Raw genomic sequence first — 17782 nt, 5'->3', positions numbered from 1 at the left:
GATGCTGTGACACACCGTCCCAGACCATGACGGACCCTCCACCTCCAAATCGATCCCGCTCCAGAGTACAGGCCTCGGTGTAACACTCATCCCTTCGACGATAAACACAAATCGGACCATCACACCTGGTGAGACAGTGAAGAACACTTTTTTGCCAGTCCTGTCTGGTCCAGTGACGGTGGGTTTGTGCCCATAGGCGACGTTGTTGCCGGTGATGTCTGGTGAGGACCTGCCTTACTACAACAGGCCTACAAGCCCTCAGTCCAGCCTCTCTCATCCTATTGCGAACAGTCTTAGCAATGATGGAGGGATTGTGCATTCCTGGTGTAACTCGGGCAGTTGTTGTTGCCATCCTGTATCTGTCCCGCAGGTGTGATGTTTGGATGTACCGATCCTGTGTAGGTGTTGTTACACGTGGTCTACCACTGCGAGGACGTTCAGCTGTCCGTCCTGTCTCCCTGTAGTGCTGTTTTAGGAGTCTCACAGTACGGACATGGCAATTTATTGCCCAGTCCTCATGCCTCCTTACAGCATGCCTAAGGCACGTTCACGCAGATGAGCAGGGACCCTGTGTATCTTTGTTTTGGTGTCAATAGAAATGCCTCTTAATTGCCTACTGTCTGTAAGCTGTTAGTGTCTTAATGACCGTTCCACAGGTGCATGTTCATTAAAATGTTTATGGTTCATGAACAAGCATGGGAAACCGTGTTTAAACCCTTTACAATGAAGATCTGTGAAGTTATTTTGATTTTTACGAATTATGTTTGAAAGACAGGGTCCTGAAAAAGGTAAAACATTTTTTTGCTGGTTTACATTACAACTTATGCCAGCCAGACATTTTTCAAGACAATATGAACATCATGAGATTTTCTTAGTATAGCTGTTGAATATGCTAGGTGTTTTTCTTGGTATAGCTGTTGAATATGCTAGGTGTTTTTCTTGGTATAGCTGTTGAATATGCTAGGTGTTTTTCTTGGTATAGCTGTTGAATATGCTAGGTGTTTTTCTTGGTATAGCTGTTGAATATGCTAGGTGTTTTTCTTGGTATAGCTGTTGAATATTATAGGTGTTTTTCTTGGTATAGCTGTTGAATATGCTAGGTGTTTTCTTGGTATAGCTGTTGAATATTATAGGTATCTTTCTTGGTATAGCTGTTGAATATGCTAGGTGTTTTTCTTGGTATAGCTGTTGAATATTATAGGTGTTTTTCTTGGTATAGCTGTTGAATATGCTAGGTGTTTTTCTTGGTATAGCTGTTGAATATGCTAGGTGTTTTTCTTGGTATAGCTGTTGAATATTATAGGTATCTTTCTTGGTATAGCTGTTGAATATTATAGGTATCTTTCTTGGTATAGCTGTTGAATATGCTAGGTATCTTTCTTGGTATAGCTGTTGAATATGCTAGGTATATTTCTTGGTGTAGCTGTTGAATATTATAGGTATCTTTCTTGGTGTAGCTGTTGAATATGCTAGGTGTTTTTCTTGGTATAGCTGTTGAATATTATAGGTATCTTTCTTGGTATAGCTGTTGAATATTATAGGTATCTTTCTTGGTATAGCTGTTGAATATTATAGGTATCTTTCTTGGTATAGCTGTTGAATATGCTAGGTATATTTCTTGGTGTAGCTGTTGAATATTCTAGGTGTTTTTCTTGGTATAGCTGTTGAATATGCTAGGTGTTTTTCTTGGTATAGCTGTTGAATATGCTAGGTATCTTTCTTGGTATAGCTGTTGAATATTCTAGGTGTTTTTCTTGGTATAGCTGTTGAATATGCTAGGTATTTTTCTTGGTATAGCTGTTGAATATGCTAGGTATTTTTCTTGGTATAGCTGTTGAATATGCTAGGTATTTTTCTTGGTATAGCTGTTGAATATTCTAGGTATTTTTCTTGGTATAGCTGTTGAATATTCTAGGTATTTTTCTTGGTATAGCTGTTGAATATTCTAGGTATTTTTCTTGGTATAGCTGTTGAATATTCTAGGTATCTTTCTTGGTATAGCTGTTGAATATGCTAGGTATTTTTCTTGGTATAGCTGTTGAATATGCTAGGTATTTTTCTTGGTATAGCTGTTGAATATGCTAGGTATCTTTCTTGGTATAGCTGTTGAATATTATAGGTATCTTTCTTGGTATAGCTGTTGAATATGCTAGGTATATTTCTTGGTGTAGCTGTTGAATATTCTAGGTGTTTTTCTTGGTATAGCTGTTGAATATGCTAGGTATCTTTCTTGGTGTAGCTGTTGAATATGCTAGGTGTTTTTCTTGGTATAGCTGTTGAATATTATAGGTATCTTTCTTGGTATAGCTGTTGAATATTATAGGTATCTTTCTTGGTATAGCTGTTGAATATGCTAGGTATCTTTCTTGGTATAGCTGTTGAATATGCTAGGTATATTTCTTGGTGTAGCTGTTGAATATTATAGGTATCTTTCTTGGTGTAGCTGTTGAATATGCTAGGTGTTTTTCTTGGTATAGCTGTTGAATATTATAGGTATCTTTCTTGGTATAGCTGTTGAATATTATAGGTATCTTTCTTGGTATAGCTGTTGAATATGCTAGGTATCTTTCTTGGTATAGCTGTTGAATATGCTAGGTATATTTCTTGGTGTAGCTGTTGAATATTCTAGGTGTTTTTCTTGGTATAGCTGTTGAATATGCTAGGTGTTTTTCTTGGTATAGCTGTTGAATATGCTAGGTATTTTTCTTGGTATAGCTGTTGAATATTCTAGGTATTTTTCTTGGTATAGCTGTTGAATATGCTAGGTATTTTTCTTGGTATAGCTGTTGAATATGCTAGGTATTTTTCTTGGTATAGCTGTTGAATATGCTAGGTATTTTTCTTGGTATAGCTGTTGAATATTCTAGGTATTTTTCTTGGTATAGCTGTTGAATATTCTAGGTATTTTTCTTGGTATAGCTGTTGAATATTCTAGGTATTTTTCTTGGTATAGCTGTTGAATATTCTAGGTATCTTTCTTGGTATAGCTGTTGAATATGCTAGGTATTTTTCTTGGTATAGCTGTTGAATATGCTAGGTATTTTTCTTGGTATAGCTGTTGAATATGCTAGGTATTTTTCTTGGTATAGCTGTTGAATATTCTAGGTATCTTTCTTGGTGTAGCTGTGGAATATTCTAGGTATTTTTCTTGGTATAGCTGTTGAATATTCTAGGTATTTTTCTTAGTATAGCTGTTGAATATTCTAGGTGTTTTTCTTGGTGTAGCTGTTGAATATTCTAGGTATCTTTTATTTTATTATAATTTTTTTTACCTTTATTTAACCAGGCAAGTCAGTTAAGAACATATTCTTATTTTCAATGACGGCCTGGGAACAGTGGGTTAACTGCCTGTTCAGGGGCAGAACGACAGATTTGTACCTTGTCAGCTCGGGGGTTTGAACACGCAACCTTCCGGTTACTAGTCCAATGCTCTAACCACTATGCTACGCTACCGCCCCTCTTGGTGTAGCTGTTGAATATTCTAGGTGTTTTTCTTGGTGTAGCTGTTGAATATGCTAGGTGTTTTTCTTGGTATAGCTGTTGAATATGCTAGGTGTTTTAAGGATCAATCTCACTTGAGTGCCCACTCAGTACACATCTTGGTGTCCCTCTGTTTCCCCCTCATCCCATTCATCTACAAGGCCCTGTGTCTCTGGGTCTCTATGCCCACCCACATGGATTAAACATGCAGACTGTGTGGCCAGTACGCACAGAGACCCAACGGAGCCTTCAACCCACAGTAGTCATGTTAGTAAAAACAAGCTGGTCAGGCTGTCTGATTCAAAACACAATGAATTAACTAGCCAGCTCAATAATGAATGAGGTGGGTTTAGTCGGAGACATGGGTATGGAGATAGTAGAGGTGAGCCGAGTTCATGGCAGGTGATGATGGGTGGACTGCAGTGAGTGGTTTTTCAACTCAGACTGGACTGACTGACTGACTGGCTGAATGGCCTGCAGGACTTCAAGAGAAGAGAAACCCTGTTCAAATCAGCCATGCTGTAATCGTATTACATGCAGCCCATTTCACTGCTTCCCATAGCTTTGTGGGAAAGGATTAATATGCTGTGGCCTCAGGGCATTCAACTGATAGTGTGTGTGTGTGTGTGTGTGTGTGTGTGTGTGTGTGTGTGTGTGTGTGTGTGTGTGTGTGTGTGTGTGTGTGTGTGTGTGTGTGTGTGTGTGTGTGTGTGTGTGTGTGTGTGTGTGTGTGTGTGTGTGTGTGTGTGTGTGTGTGTGTGTGTGTGTGTGTGTGTGTGTGTGTGTGTGTGTGTGTGTGTGTGTGTGTGTGTGTGTGTGTGTGTGTGTGTGTAAGCCTTAGCATCTTTCCTTCATGACCTGGGTGTTGCAGATTCCACTGTGATGAAGACATATCTGGTCTTTGTCAGAATTACACGGTACACAGCTCATATCATACTGTATACTGTAGCAAATCATTCTGTTTTCAATGAAGCAGCCAGCAGGCCTCAACTCACCAACAGACTCATCTTACATCTTACACCATCACTCTCATATTATCTCCCCACGCTCCTATAAACTGCTGTCAGTTGTAAGATCACATGCTGTGTATGTACATATGTTCCACTCGTGCTGTGCCTCTGAGAGGCAGAGAGAATAGATGTGTGCTGGCCTAAAATAACCCTCATTGTTTGCAGCAGCATTCATATTTTTTTGAAAAACGCACAGATTTTCTCATGAAGTATTCACTGTATTTATGCAGTAAAACACATTTTGAGGTGACGATGTTAAGTGAGAGTTCATACAAGTTACATGAGTGTAACTTACAGGGAGTTGATATGTTTCTCTCCGCGGTGTGTGGCTGTCATACTGAGTTATGTCAATGTTTTGTGGAGTGTGTGGTGTATTTTGGTATAGTGTGCTCCACTGATGGAATGGAACGTTCTCTTACAGGAGCTGGTGAGTCATTCAACTGACCGACCTGAGAGACAGCAGCTCAAGGAGGCGTTGGAGGCCATGCAGGTGTGTGTGTGTGTGTGTGTGTGTGTGTGTGTGTGTGTGTGTGTGTGTGTGTGTGTGTGTGTGTGTGTGTGTGTGTGTGTGTGTGTGTGTGTGTGTGTGTGTGTGTGTGTGTGTGTGTGTGTGTGTGTGTGTGTGTGTGTGTGTGTGTGTGTGTGTGTGTGTGTGTGTGTGTGTGTGTGTGTGTGTGTGTGTGTGCACGTTTGTGACGTTATTCCGGATATGATCATTGATGACATTTTTCTATTCATTCAGAAGAGTGCTTGGGAGCATTGGGAAAAAGGTTCTATTGTAGCTCTAACCCGGGCAAGATATAATAGATTTTGTTCAGATGTACTGGTGTAAAACAATGCATGTCTGTCTCTGAAGGACCTGGCTATGTACATCAATGAAGTGAAGAGAGACAATGAAACCTTGAAGAAGATTAGTGAATTCCAGAACTCCATCGAAAACCTTGTAAGTAACTCTGATTGCTGTAAATGACAGTACTTTTCTACAATCAGCACTGATGTTTCATCGATAAGGAATTTTGAACCCTTTTGAGATTTCCTCTCTCTCTCTCTCTCTCTCTCTCTCTCTCTCTCTCTCTCTCTCTCTCTCTCTCTCTCTCTCTCTCTCTCTCTCTCTCTCTCTCTCTCTCTCTCTCTCTCTTTCTCCTCTCTCTGCTTACCTCATCCCTCACTTTACCTGTCCCACTCATCTGCAATTATCATGTCTCTAATAAATCATTTATTCTCCCAGAGCGTGAGCAGACAGGCTTTTTAAGTCTCCACGAATCCCAAACTAAAGTGTGTCTCACAAGGCAGTGTTAAGTCTAACAGCAGCTGTCTTTTAATGGCCTTACTATGTGTTTTAAGTGAAGCCTTAGGGATAGAGAGCCACAGGCTGCTACTTCAGATATGTCTATACGTCTGTATGCCCATTGTGTCCCGGACAAGATTTAACTGTCAGATCTAATGACACATTCTGAAGGGGGTCATACGGTCAGAGGTGGAATACTCATGAATGTCAATGTTATGATAGCAGAATTAAATGACTCTCACATTTCCCATTTGGACATCTTGATGTTTAATATCTCAGAAGTCAGTTCAGCGCCTTGGGCGATGGGAAACTTAATTCAATGAGATTGAACCAGGTTAGATTAATAATTAATAACATTGAGTAAAGTACACAACAGTGTGCTGCTCTCTCATCCATTTATACTGTTTATACTACCACTCTTATTGACCACTGGGGAAACCCGAGATGTACAGCATCAGATTAACCCTGGCATGTGTATGTGGCCTAAGCAGCAGGTCAAACTGGAGGAGTATGGCAGGCCAAAGATAGATGGAGACCTCAAGGTATCCTCCATAGTCAACCGGACGAAGCAGGACCGGTGAGTAGTCAAACCTCGCTATGAAAGCCAGACTTACTGAATGTGTGGTACTGAGGGAATGTGGTTAATGAGGTCATAAACAGACTTAGTATTGGAGAACACGTGTTCAGCGCTCTAACAGGTGTTTTACGCTTCGTTTCCCAAGGTACATATTCCTGTTTGATAAAGTGGTCATAGTGTGCAAGCGGAAAGGCTACTGCTATGAACTGAAGGAGATCATTGAGCTGCAGTCGTACAAAATGTCTGACGACCCCATGAACAACAGGGACATGAAGAAGGTAGGCAGCAGCGTTGAGCACTTTAAAACGAGGGACGCACAATTTCCCTCAACAGCCTGCTGAAGGAACACGCTCAGCCCAGGTTCTGCAATATTTTAGCAAAGATTACAAATGGTGTCCTTGAGGTAGAATTGCGGTGACGGTAATTTCAGATAAGCGAGCTCATGTGTAATGCATTAAAAGTGTCAGATCTGTATGCATTGTGCAAGCCTATGCTCTGAAGAACATGTACATGAAATGAATACTGCTGTGTGCATTTTCCACAAATCTAACCATTCTTTTGAATCTGCATGTGTGGTCGTGTGCATGTGTGGTCGTGTGCATGTGTGGTCGTGTGCATGTGTGGTCGTGTGCATGTGTGGTCGTGTGCATGTGTGGTCGTGTGCATGTGTGGTCGTGTGCATGTGTGGTCATGTGCATGTGTGGTCATGTGCATGTGTAACTCAATCTTCTCTGGTGTGTTTCTCCTTGCATGCTTACCAGTCGAGTGGAAAAATGGTAAGCTGAAGCAATCCTTAACTCATCTTCTCATTGCAGCTAGTGTGTGTGTGTGTGTGTGTGTGTGTGTGTGTGTGTGTGTGTGTGTGTGTGTGTGTGTGTGTGTGTGTGTGTGTGTGTGTGTGTGTGTGTGTGTGTGTGTGTGTGTGTGTGCGTGCGTGTGTGTGCGTGCGTGCGTGCGTGCGTGCGTGCGTGCGTGCGTGCGTGTGTGTGTGTGTGTGTGTGTGTGTGTTTTGGTGTTGGGTTATGCCATGATTGCATGTGCACCACTGGCTATGTGATTCTCTTACGCTTTTGTCAGATGCATTCCCGAGCATGAACAGTATCTCTTGGTTAGCTCCAAAGGGAATGTGTAGGTTATAAAAATGGCATTTTATTAGTATACATCATTGTGTACGTGAAGTTTTTACAACACTCCCAAATGTCCGTCCCCACCCAGTGGTGTAAAGTAAAAATAATTTAAAGTCGTTTTTTGGAGTACCTGTACTATTTATATATTTTTACAATTTTTAGTGGCGCGGTGGTCTCAGACACTGCATCTCAGTGCAAGAGGCGTCACTGCAGTCCCTGGTTCGAATCCAGACTGCATCACATCCGGAGTCCCATAGGGCGGCGCACAATTGGCACAGCGTCGTCCGGGTTTGGCCGGGGTAGGGCGTCATTATAAATAAGAATTTGTTCTTAACTGACTTGCCTAATTAAATAAAGGTTACATTTTTTAAAATCCTGAAGAAAATAATGTACTTTATACTCCATACATTTTCCCTGACATCCAAATGTACTCGTTAAATTTTGAATGGCTAGCAGAACAGGTAAATGGTCCAATTCACACAGTTATCAAGAGAACATTCCTGGTCATCCCTACTACCTCTGGCGGACTTACTAAACACACCTGCTTTGTTTGTAAATTATTCAATTAAAAAAACAAATGAATGTGCCATCTGGTTTGCTTAATAAAAGGAATTTGAAATGATTTCTACTTTTGAAACTCAAGTATATTTAAAACCAAATACTTCTAGACATTTACTCAAGTAGTATTTTAATGGATGACTGTCACTTTTACTTGAGTCATTTTCTATTAAGGTGTCTTTACTTTTACTCACGTATGACAATTGGTTACTTTTCCCACCACTGCTCTCCTCCACTTTCTCCATCAATGCCTCTGTTTCTTTCTTTCCTCCATCGCTTCCTCATCCTCTCGTTCTCTGCAGTGGTCCTATGGCTTCTACCTGATCCACCTGCAAGGGAAGCAGGGTTTCCAGTTCTTCTGTAAAACAGAGGACACCAAGAGGAAATGGATGGAGCAGTTTGAGATGGCCATGTGAGTACAGTAGTAGGGCTACTGTAGCAATATACATCACTGTGGATCTTTTAGACGAATCAGATCCATTTCAAACTCGCTATGTGTATTTCCTCCAATCCTGAAGGTCAAACATCAAGCCGGAGAAAGCCACGGCCAATCAGCACAACTTCCAGATGCACACGTTTGAGAAGGACACCAACTGCCGAGCCTGCAAGATGCTGCTGAGGTGAGACTTGGAAAAAGCCGCAGGGACTCCTGCTATGTACCTGTACACCTACATCAGATCGTTCACGTGTCCTTATCATGCGCTTTGTTGACGGAAGACATCGCTGTTTTTCAATGGGATGTTAGTGGTACTTACTGATGCTACACACTTAATGTGTTATGCAGCCTTTTGAGGCTGCCAGCCTCAATAAGCTCCCTGAATGACTAATCAGTCAGCCTTTGTGTCTGTTTGATTTGACTGACAGCTAAAACATGCACGCACACTTTTCCAAAGCCAACCATTACAGTCGGCATGCGTCTAGGTTGACAATGTGAGGACATTTGGAGACGCAGGAAACACACACCTGTTTAGGCGAGGTGCTGGCTAGCGGAGTGGAACACGTGGAAAAGAAAAGGAGAGCCTCACACTCTAGCAGCTCAGATGCAATAATGTAATAACCTAATAATCCGCGTTTCGACAGACAAGCTGTCTTCAGGGACAATATGAGTGCAGCTCTAGAACTACGCTGTGAAGTGTACAACTATCACTGCCACTACCACACTACCACCTCTGTTACAGTGGCTGTCTACACTCTATACTTGATGCAATATATTGACCCAAAAACGGCATAGTAGCGGCACTGACCTACATTCCCTCCCCGTCTTGTGGAAAGGACCAGTGTGCTGCTACCACTAGCTGCTAACTGTATAATTGCATCAGTAGCCCCAGTGTATCGGCCTGTGATGTATGGTGTTGGCTATTGGACATGGCAGTGTATACACTGTATTTTACATAGCGCAAGAAGTAATCCACTTAAAAATGAGTGGACTGTTTACGGTGGATGTAGTAACAGAACATTGAATTCATGTCTATTTAGACAAGGCTTTTTTTGGGTTAACACAAGTACACAGTGTGGTGCCAAACAGGAATCAAACCTGAAGCTTTTGGAACAACAGTGTATACTAGGAAAGTACTAGCACAGAATCACATACGGTGCATGTTGTGTATTCTATTCAGAGTGGTGTTTAGATAAAGACCTGTCCTAGCTGGTCAAGGTTAGGAATGATCCTCTCTCTCTGTGTATCTCACTCTCTCTATCTCTCTCTCTGTGTATCTCACTCTCTCTATCTCTTTCTCTGTGTATCTCACTCTCTCTATATCTCACTCTGTGTATCTCACTCTCTATATCTCTCTCTGTGTATCTCACTCTCTCTATCTCTCTCTCTGTGTATCTCACTTTCTCTCTCTGTGTATCTCACTCTCTATATCTCTCTCTCTGTGTATCTCACTCTCTCTATATCTCTCTCTGTGTATCTCACTCTATCTCTCTCTCTCTGTGTATCTCACTCTCTCTGTATCTCACTCTCTCTCTGTGTATCAATTCAATTCAATTCAATTCAAGGGCTTTATTGGCATGGGAAACATGTGTTAACATTGCCAAAGCAAGTGAGGTAGACAACATACAAAGTGAATCTCTGTGTATATCACTCTCTCTCTCTCTGTATCTCACTCTCTCTGTGTATCTCACTCTCTCTCTATCTGTATATCTCACTCTCTCTATCTGTGTATCTCACTCTCTCTATCTGTGTATCTCACTCTCTCTTTCTCTGTATCTCACTCTGTCTATCTCTCTCTCTGTGTATCTCACTCTCTCTATCTCTCTCTCTGTGTATCTCACTCTCTCTATCTCTCTCTCTGTGTATCTCACTATCTCTCTCTCTGTGTATCTCACTATCTCTCTCTGTGTATCTCACTCTCTCTCTCTCTCTCTCTGTGTATCTCACTCTCTCTATATCTCTCTGTGTGTATCTCACTCTCTCTATATCTCTCTCTCTGTGTATCTCACTCTCTCTCTCTCTCTCTCTCTCTCTCTCTCTCTCTCTCTCTCTCTCTCTCTCTCTCTCTCTCTCTCTCTCTCTCTCTCTCTCTCTCTCTCTCTGTATCTCACTCTCTCTCTCTCTCTCTCTCTCTGTATCTCTCACTCTCTATCTCTCTCTCTCCCAGGGGTATATTCTACCAGGGGTATTACTGTTCCCATTGTGGGACTGGAGCGCACAAAGAGTGTCTAGAGTGCATCACCATCTGTAAAATAAGTAGGTTTCTCCACCCTCTACTTAACACGTATTCATTACAGTGGTACTACAGAGATATAAGAGGAACTTAAAGTGAAGTGTTACTGACCAGTTTCCCTAGATACAGACAGTTCTATGGGACATGCATAACTAGTGAGTTGTACCATTTAGGTGACCATCTGCTCTTTCTCTCTCACATTTTTTCAGATCCACTCGACACAGTGAGTGTTTCACCCTCCCTTAGACATTCAGATTTATCACCTTTTGAAGAATGAAATCTATTGTTTGATGAATTAATTACCATATTGTTGCTGTATTGGTAACTGATTGATTCATCTGTTTGGTTGTGTAGAACATGAATACTATTAGCTCTTAGAGCTCCCTAATCTTGACACTGTTGCTGTGTTTATCCTTCCCCTTTCAGGAACCTGGACTACCGCCATCGGGTAGGAATGCTGTTCGTACAGGAAATCATATAGCACAGTGTAATTAATGTTAGTCAGTCAGGAGTGCTACAATGTACAGTAGACGTTGATAAAGATTGCTCTCAAGCTGTCAAACTAACTTGAAGTTGGCTGGAATGTGGAGTAGAGCAACAGCTCTCTGCTGCTATCTAGTGGAAGACTACAATGCAAGAGCTGATTGAGTATACTAACACAAGTGATGGAAGTATTGAAATGTTATATGGAGAATTCTGTGCAGTCTCAATAGCCCAAGTGAAGAGTGTTCAGCTGATCTAACTGTATGCATTTTATCCTGGCTCCAGGTCCTAAAATGGTGGCAGTGAGGAACTATCACGGGACGCCTGTTCCTCCAGGGAAGCCTCCACTCTCCTTCCAGACAGGCGACTTCATCGAGCTGCTGAAGGGGGAACCTGACACCACCTGGTGGGAGGTAAAATCACTCCCTGGCCCCTATAAATACTGACTATAGGTTACACATACACATTCTGATGAGCATGCCCAATGTGCTCCTACATCCAGCCATAGCAACACAGTTGTTGTATATCGACACCTAGTGTCTCTCTCTCCCAGGGAAAGCTTATCCAAACCCAGAAGAGTGGCTTCTTTCCTAACAACTGTGTAAAGCCTTGTTTGGACCCCAAGGTAAAGGACCCCTCACATACACATTCACTCACTCATGACTCTATTTATGAAATCTCTAATGCTGATTTTGTGGTTGTCACCACAGCCTTTGTTCCAGTCCTTCCCCAGCCGGCAGTCCTCAAGGGAAACAGACTACTATGCATACCCATGGTACGACCCTTCAGAGACATTTCAAAAGTTGTGATATTCAGTCTAGTTTGCAAGTACCCCTCTCCTCATTTCTCTGTAGTAAATACATTGTATTACTGTGGTATTACTATGTTAGGACAGTGTATTACTATGTTAGGACAGCGTATTACTACGTTAGGACAGTGTATTAATATGTTAGGACAGCGTATTACTACGTTAGGACAGTGTATTAATATGTTAGGACAGTGTATTACTATGTTAGGACAGCGTATTACTACGTTAGGACAGTGTATTACTATGTTAGGACAGTGTATTACTATGTTAGGACAGCGTATTACTACGTTAGGACAGTGTATTAATATGTTAGGACAGCGTATTACTATGTTAGGACAGCGTATTACTACGTTAGGACAGTGTATTAATATGTTAGGACAGCGTATTACTACGTTAGGACAGTGTATTAATATGTTAGGACAGCGTATTACTACGTTAGGACAGTGTATTAATATGTTAGGACAGCGTATTAATATGTTAGGACAGCGTATTACTATGTTAGGACAGTGTATTAATATGTTAGGACAGCGTATTAATATGTTAGGACAGCGTATTACTATGTTAGGACAGTGTATTAATATGTTAGGACAGCGTATTACTACGTTAGGACAGTGTATTACTACGTTAGGACAGTGTATTAATATGTTAGGACAGCGTATTACTACGTTAGGACAGTGTATTACTACGTTAGGACAGTGTATTAATATGTTAGGACAGCGTATTACTACGTTAGGACAGTGTATTACTACGTTAGGACAGTGTATTAATATGTTAGGACAGCGTATTACTATGTTAGGACAGTGTATTAATATGTTAGGACAGTGTATTACTATGTTAGGACAGCGTATTACTACGTTAGGACAGTGTATTAATATGTTAGGACAGTGTATTACTATGTTAGGACAGCGTATTACTACGTTAGGACAGTGTATTAATATGTTAGGACAGTGTATTAATATGTTAGGACAGCGTATTACTACGTTAGGACAGTGTATTAATATGTTAGGACAGTGTATTACTATGTTAGGACAGCGTATTACTACGTTAGGACAGTGTATTACTATGTTAGGACAGTGTATTACTATGTTAGGACAGCGTATTACTACGTTAGGACAGTGTATTAATATGTTAGGACAGTGTATTAATATGTTAGGACAGCGTATTACTATGTTAGGACAGCGTATTACTACGTTAGGACAGTGTATTAATATGTTAGGACAGCGTATTACTATGTTAGGACAGCATATTACTATGGTAGGACAGCGTATTACTATGTTAGGACAGCATATTACTATGGTAGGACAGCGTATTGCTCTGTTAGGACAGCGTATTGCTATGTTAGGACAGTGTATTAATATGTTAGGACAGTGTATTAATATGTTAGGACAGTGTATTAATATGTTAGGACAGCATATTACTATGTTAGGACAGCATATTACTATGGTAGGACAGCGTATTACTATGTTAGGACAGCATATTACTATGGTAGGACAGCGTATTACTATGTTAGGACAGCATATTACTATGGTAGGACAGCGTATTGCTCTGTTAGGACAGCGTATTGCTATGTTAGGACAGTGTATTAATATGTTAGGACAGTGTATTAATATGTTAGGACAGTGTATTAATATGTTAGGACAGTGTATTAATATGTTAGGACAGTGTATTACTATGTTAGGACAGTGTATTAATATGTTAGGACAGTGTATTAATATGTTAGGACAGTGTATTACTATGTTAGGACAGCATATTACTATGGTAGGACAGCGTATTACTATGTTAGGACAGCATATTACTATGGTAGGACAGCGTATTGCTCTGTTAGGACAGCGTATTGCTATGTTAGGACAGTGTATTAATATGTTAGGACAGTGTATTAATATGTTAGGACAGTGTATTAATATGTTAGGACAGTGTATTAATATGTTAGGACAGCGTATTACTATGTTAGGACAGTGTATTAATATGTTAGGACAGTGTATTAATATGTTAGGACAGTGTATTAATATGTTAGGACAGTGTATTAATATGTTAGGACAGCGTATTACTACGTTAGGACAGTGTATTAATATGTTAGGACAGTGTATTAATATGTTAGGACAGCGTATTGCTATGTTAGGACAGTGTATTAATATGTTAGGACAGTGTATTAATATGTTAGGACAGCGTATTGCTATGTTAGGACAGTGTATTAATATGTTAGGACAGTGTATTAATATGTTAGGACAGTGTATTAATATGTTAGGACAGTGTATTAATATGTTAGGACAGTGTATTAATATGTTAGGACAGCGTATTGCTATGTTAGGACAGTGTATTAATATGTTAGGACAGTGTATTAATATGTTAGGACAGTGTATTAATATGTTAGGACAGTGTATTAATATGTTAGGACAGTGTATTAATATGTTAGGACAGTGTATTAATATGTTAGGACAGCGTATTACTACGTTAGGACAGTGTATTAATATGTTAGGACAGTGTATTAATATGTTAGGACAGTGTATTAATATGTTAGGACAGTGTATTAATATGTTAGGACAGTGTATTAATATGTTAGGACAGTGTATTAATATGTTAGGACAGCGTATTACTATGTTAGGACAGTGTATTAATATGTTAGGACAGCGTATTACTATGTTAGGACAGCGTATTACTACGTTAGGACAGTGTATTAATATGTTAGGACAGCGTATTACTATGTTAGGACAGCATATTACTATGGTAGGACAGCGTATTGCTCTGTTAGGACAGCGTATTGCTATGTTAGGACAGTGTATTAATATGTTAGGACAGCGTATTACTATGTTAGGACAGCGTATTACTACGTTAGGACAGTGTATTACTATGTATTTTCTAAAGTCCATCAGTGACCTGTGTTCCCCCTCAACGTCCCGTCAGGTTCGCTGGCAACATGGAGCGGACACAGGCTGACAACCTGTTGAAGTCCCACAGCAGTGGGACATACCTGATCAGAGAGAGGACTGCTGAGGCAGAGAGGTTCGCCATCAGCATCAAGTTAGTGTTTACCCTGATTTACCCTAACAAAGAAAAATCACAGAAGACTTATCTTTCTCAGTAACACTAACAAACCCCCCATTCCTTCACGTATTTCATAGTGAAAAGCCACATTCATATCGAAATGGATATTTGTTGTGTACACTACCAGGAAGTTGTCATACAGTTTGTGATGCCATTGGAGTGAGTTAGACCATGCCCTGTGGACATGTGCAATTGTGTATGTCTCCACATGCATCTGAGTGACTGGCTGCAACTGCAGCGAGGAGAGGGGAAATGACCATTTATTTTGTAGAGATTTTTATTCAGTAAACTATATTAGGCTTATATTTCAAACCCAGAACTCCTACCGGGAGCTGCAAGACCCACTGTAGTCCTGTTCCCGTGTCCACCTCTAATGCCCACGCTGTCAGCTCCCACCTCTGAATCTTCCGCGGTCACTGCAGTACTTTTGTCTCCAATAGGTTCAATGATGAAGTAAAGCACATTAAAGTCATTGAGAAAGACAGCTGGATCCACATCACTGAGGCTAAGAAGTTCGAGAGTCTACTGGTAAGAGAGCTTTCATCAATCAGTCACATAATGTCACATACTATTTGTAATGCTTATATGGTCAATGAATGTCTTTCTCTTGTGCTCTGTCTGGCAGGAGTTGGTGGAGTACTATCAGTCTCATTCGCTGAAGGAGAGTTTCAAGCTGCTAGACACGACATTACGATATCCCTACAAATCTAGAGAACGGGGGCCGGCTTCGCGGGCCAGCACTCGCTCTCCAGGTGAGCCAATCCCTGGTGAGACTCCCTCCTCTCTCTTCCTCTTCTGTCTGCCAATACCACAGATGCACACATAGGAGACATCCCTATTCAGTCAATCCATGCCTTCATCCAGAGTCTTCACTGCACAGAGTTAACTGAGAGGGGCAGGCTGCTGGTTTGTTTCTCCACCCGCCTCTCTCCTCCCAGAACAGGAAACACCCAGCCAGGCCAGTCACCCTGCAAGGCTCAGTCCCTCCCAGAGTCACCACCTCCCCTGACCCATGCAGCCAGCCAGAGGGAGGAAGGCTGGGACTCCTGGCAGCTGTCTCAGGCCCTGGGCTGGCTGACTGGCTGGCTGGGTGTCAGGCCAGCTGAGTGGGCTTTGTTGAACACCCTCAATCATTAGATGTATAATAAATGATTCTGCCCTGCTCTCTGCTCTGGCCAGACTCCCACACTGATCTGCCTTTGTTTGCTCCCTCTCCAGCCAGGCCCAATTGGCACCAACAACACATTTTTATCCCTCCATTTTTCTGGTCAGCGTGTGGAAATGGATGGAGACAATGGGCTCGGTGATCTGTGTGTGTGGGTTGGAGGGGTTGGAAGGGGTGGAGTCTAGGGGAGAGAACAAGGGGATACAGCGCCTCTGGCGGATTGGACATTTGTCATGGTTGGTTTTTCAGTGTGTGAGGCATGGGTATAGAATGGGAGTAGTGTTTTTCTCTCTTGATTTAGGCTTGTTTTTCCATGGGGGACAAAGCCCTATGTATGTGTTGGCCACCTTGATCTCTGGCCAGCCATTACATGCTCCCTAATGAGTTTTCTCTTTTTTTTTTTTTCTTCTCTCTTTCTTTCTTTTCTCCTCTTTCCCCCTTTCACTGACTGTCTCAGCAGCCATTGGTGCTTCCTACAACTTCTCCTTCCTCAGTCCTCAGGGTCTCAACTTCTCCTCCTCTCAGAGCTCAGCCCCCTTCTGGTCAGGTACTCTCTCCTCCTTCTCTTCAAGTCTTCTTCTTCTTTTTCCTCTGAACACTGAACACTCTCCTCTCCTCTCACAACCCTTTTCCTCCCATATTCTTTCGTAGCTGTCAAAGGTTCTCCTCCCGGTTGTCATGTGTCATCACTGTAAAATCATGAGGTTTTCACCCATTACATTGATAGGAGCATATATTGAGTGTGCGACTTTCTTTCTTAGTTTGTTTGTGTCGTTGATGTGCCATCATTGAAAAGGAATTGAATTAACAGCAGAGAACATTGCAGAGGCCCAACTTACTGTAGATAAAAAGAGATGAAGACAAGTTTGTGTCTCTTTGCTGGAATATTTTGCCTTAGTTGTCATGGTGATGCCTTGAGGGCGTACAGGAGTGTGTGACTTTCTTTCTTTCTTTTATTGTGTCACCGATGTGACATCATTTAGGTAGAGCATTGCATTAACTCATTTATTTAGAATATAACATTTAAGTAACTGGGTCAAGGGGTAAAGAACCCATCTTAAGTTTCAAGTTTTAATGTCACGTGCACAAGTACAGTGAAATGCCTTTCTTGCCAGCTCCAAACCCAACGATGCAGTAATCTATATCAATGTAGCATGAAAAATATCACAAGGTAGAACAAAAACACACAATAAATAAAATAAAAAATATTTTAAAATCCTCATGCCCAATCCGCTCCTCCTACCCTAATCTCCACTACTGTCTGTAAATGTTCTGCACTGTAGGATCTGTAAGTTACCTGTGGAACACCAATGTGTCTGCTCTCTCTGCACTGTTATCCCACGGACTCTGATGTCATTGTTGCAGTTTTCACACCGAGGGTGGTCAGCACAGCGGTGGCCAGGTACAATTTTGCAGCACGGGACATGAGGGAGCTGTCACTCAGAGAAGGAGACATTGTCAAGATCTACAGCAAGATCGGAGGAGACCAGGGCTGGTGGAAGGGAGAGGCCAATGGCAGGGTAAGTGAGAACCAATATAGCAGGGGCTTAAGATATGGTATTCATGTTATTACAA

The 17782-nt window shown here is 41.4% G+C and overlaps 1 protein-coding gene across 11 annotated transcripts in view; it reads left to right on the top strand.

Annotated features, from left to right (window-relative positions):
- LOC124048888 (guanine nucleotide exchange factor VAV2-like) overlaps positions 1–17782 on the top strand; it is a 254430-nt gene that overhangs the window by 234304 nt on the left and 2344 nt on the right. For 2 of the 11 annotated variants that reach the window (XM_046370046.1, XM_046370044.1), the window contains 17 exons: positions 4912–4980; positions 5347–5433; positions 6270–6355; positions 6501–6633; positions 8343–8452; positions 8559–8660; positions 10644–10732; positions 10919–10932; positions 11136–11157; positions 11478–11605; positions 11746–11817; positions 11903–11967; positions 14902–15018; positions 15483–15570; positions 15668–15809; positions 16665–16754; positions 17573–17727. In XM_046370046.1, coding sequence (XP_046226002.1) covers positions 4912–4980; positions 5347–5433; positions 6270–6355; positions 6501–6633; positions 8343–8452; positions 8559–8660; positions 10644–10732; positions 10919–10932; positions 11136–11157; positions 11478–11605; positions 11746–11817; positions 11903–11967; positions 14902–15018; positions 15483–15570; positions 15668–15809; positions 16665–16754; positions 17573–17727 — 1569 coding nt within the window. Of the gene's footprint in view, positions 1–4911; positions 4981–5346; positions 5434–6266; positions 6356–6500; positions 6634–7116; positions 7132–8342; positions 8453–8558; positions 8661–10643; positions 10733–10918; positions 10933–11135; positions 11158–11477; positions 11606–11745; positions 11818–11902; positions 11968–14901; positions 15019–15482; positions 15571–15667; positions 15810–16664; positions 16755–17572; positions 17728–17782 lie in introns of all 11 variants that reach the window. The other 9 variants (XM_046370041.1, XM_046370049.1, XM_046370045.1 and 6 more) reach the window with 9 other exon arrangements.

Source organism: Oncorhynchus gorbuscha, linkage group LG11, assembly GCF_021184085.1.
Source record: "Oncorhynchus gorbuscha isolate QuinsamMale2020 ecotype Even-year linkage group LG11, OgorEven_v1.0, whole genome shotgun sequence".
NCBI lineage: Eukaryota > Metazoa > Chordata > Actinopteri > Salmoniformes > Salmonidae > Oncorhynchus > Oncorhynchus gorbuscha.
The sequence above is the reverse complement of the archived record's forward strand: the minus strand, read 5'-3'. Positions and strand labels throughout refer to the sequence as shown.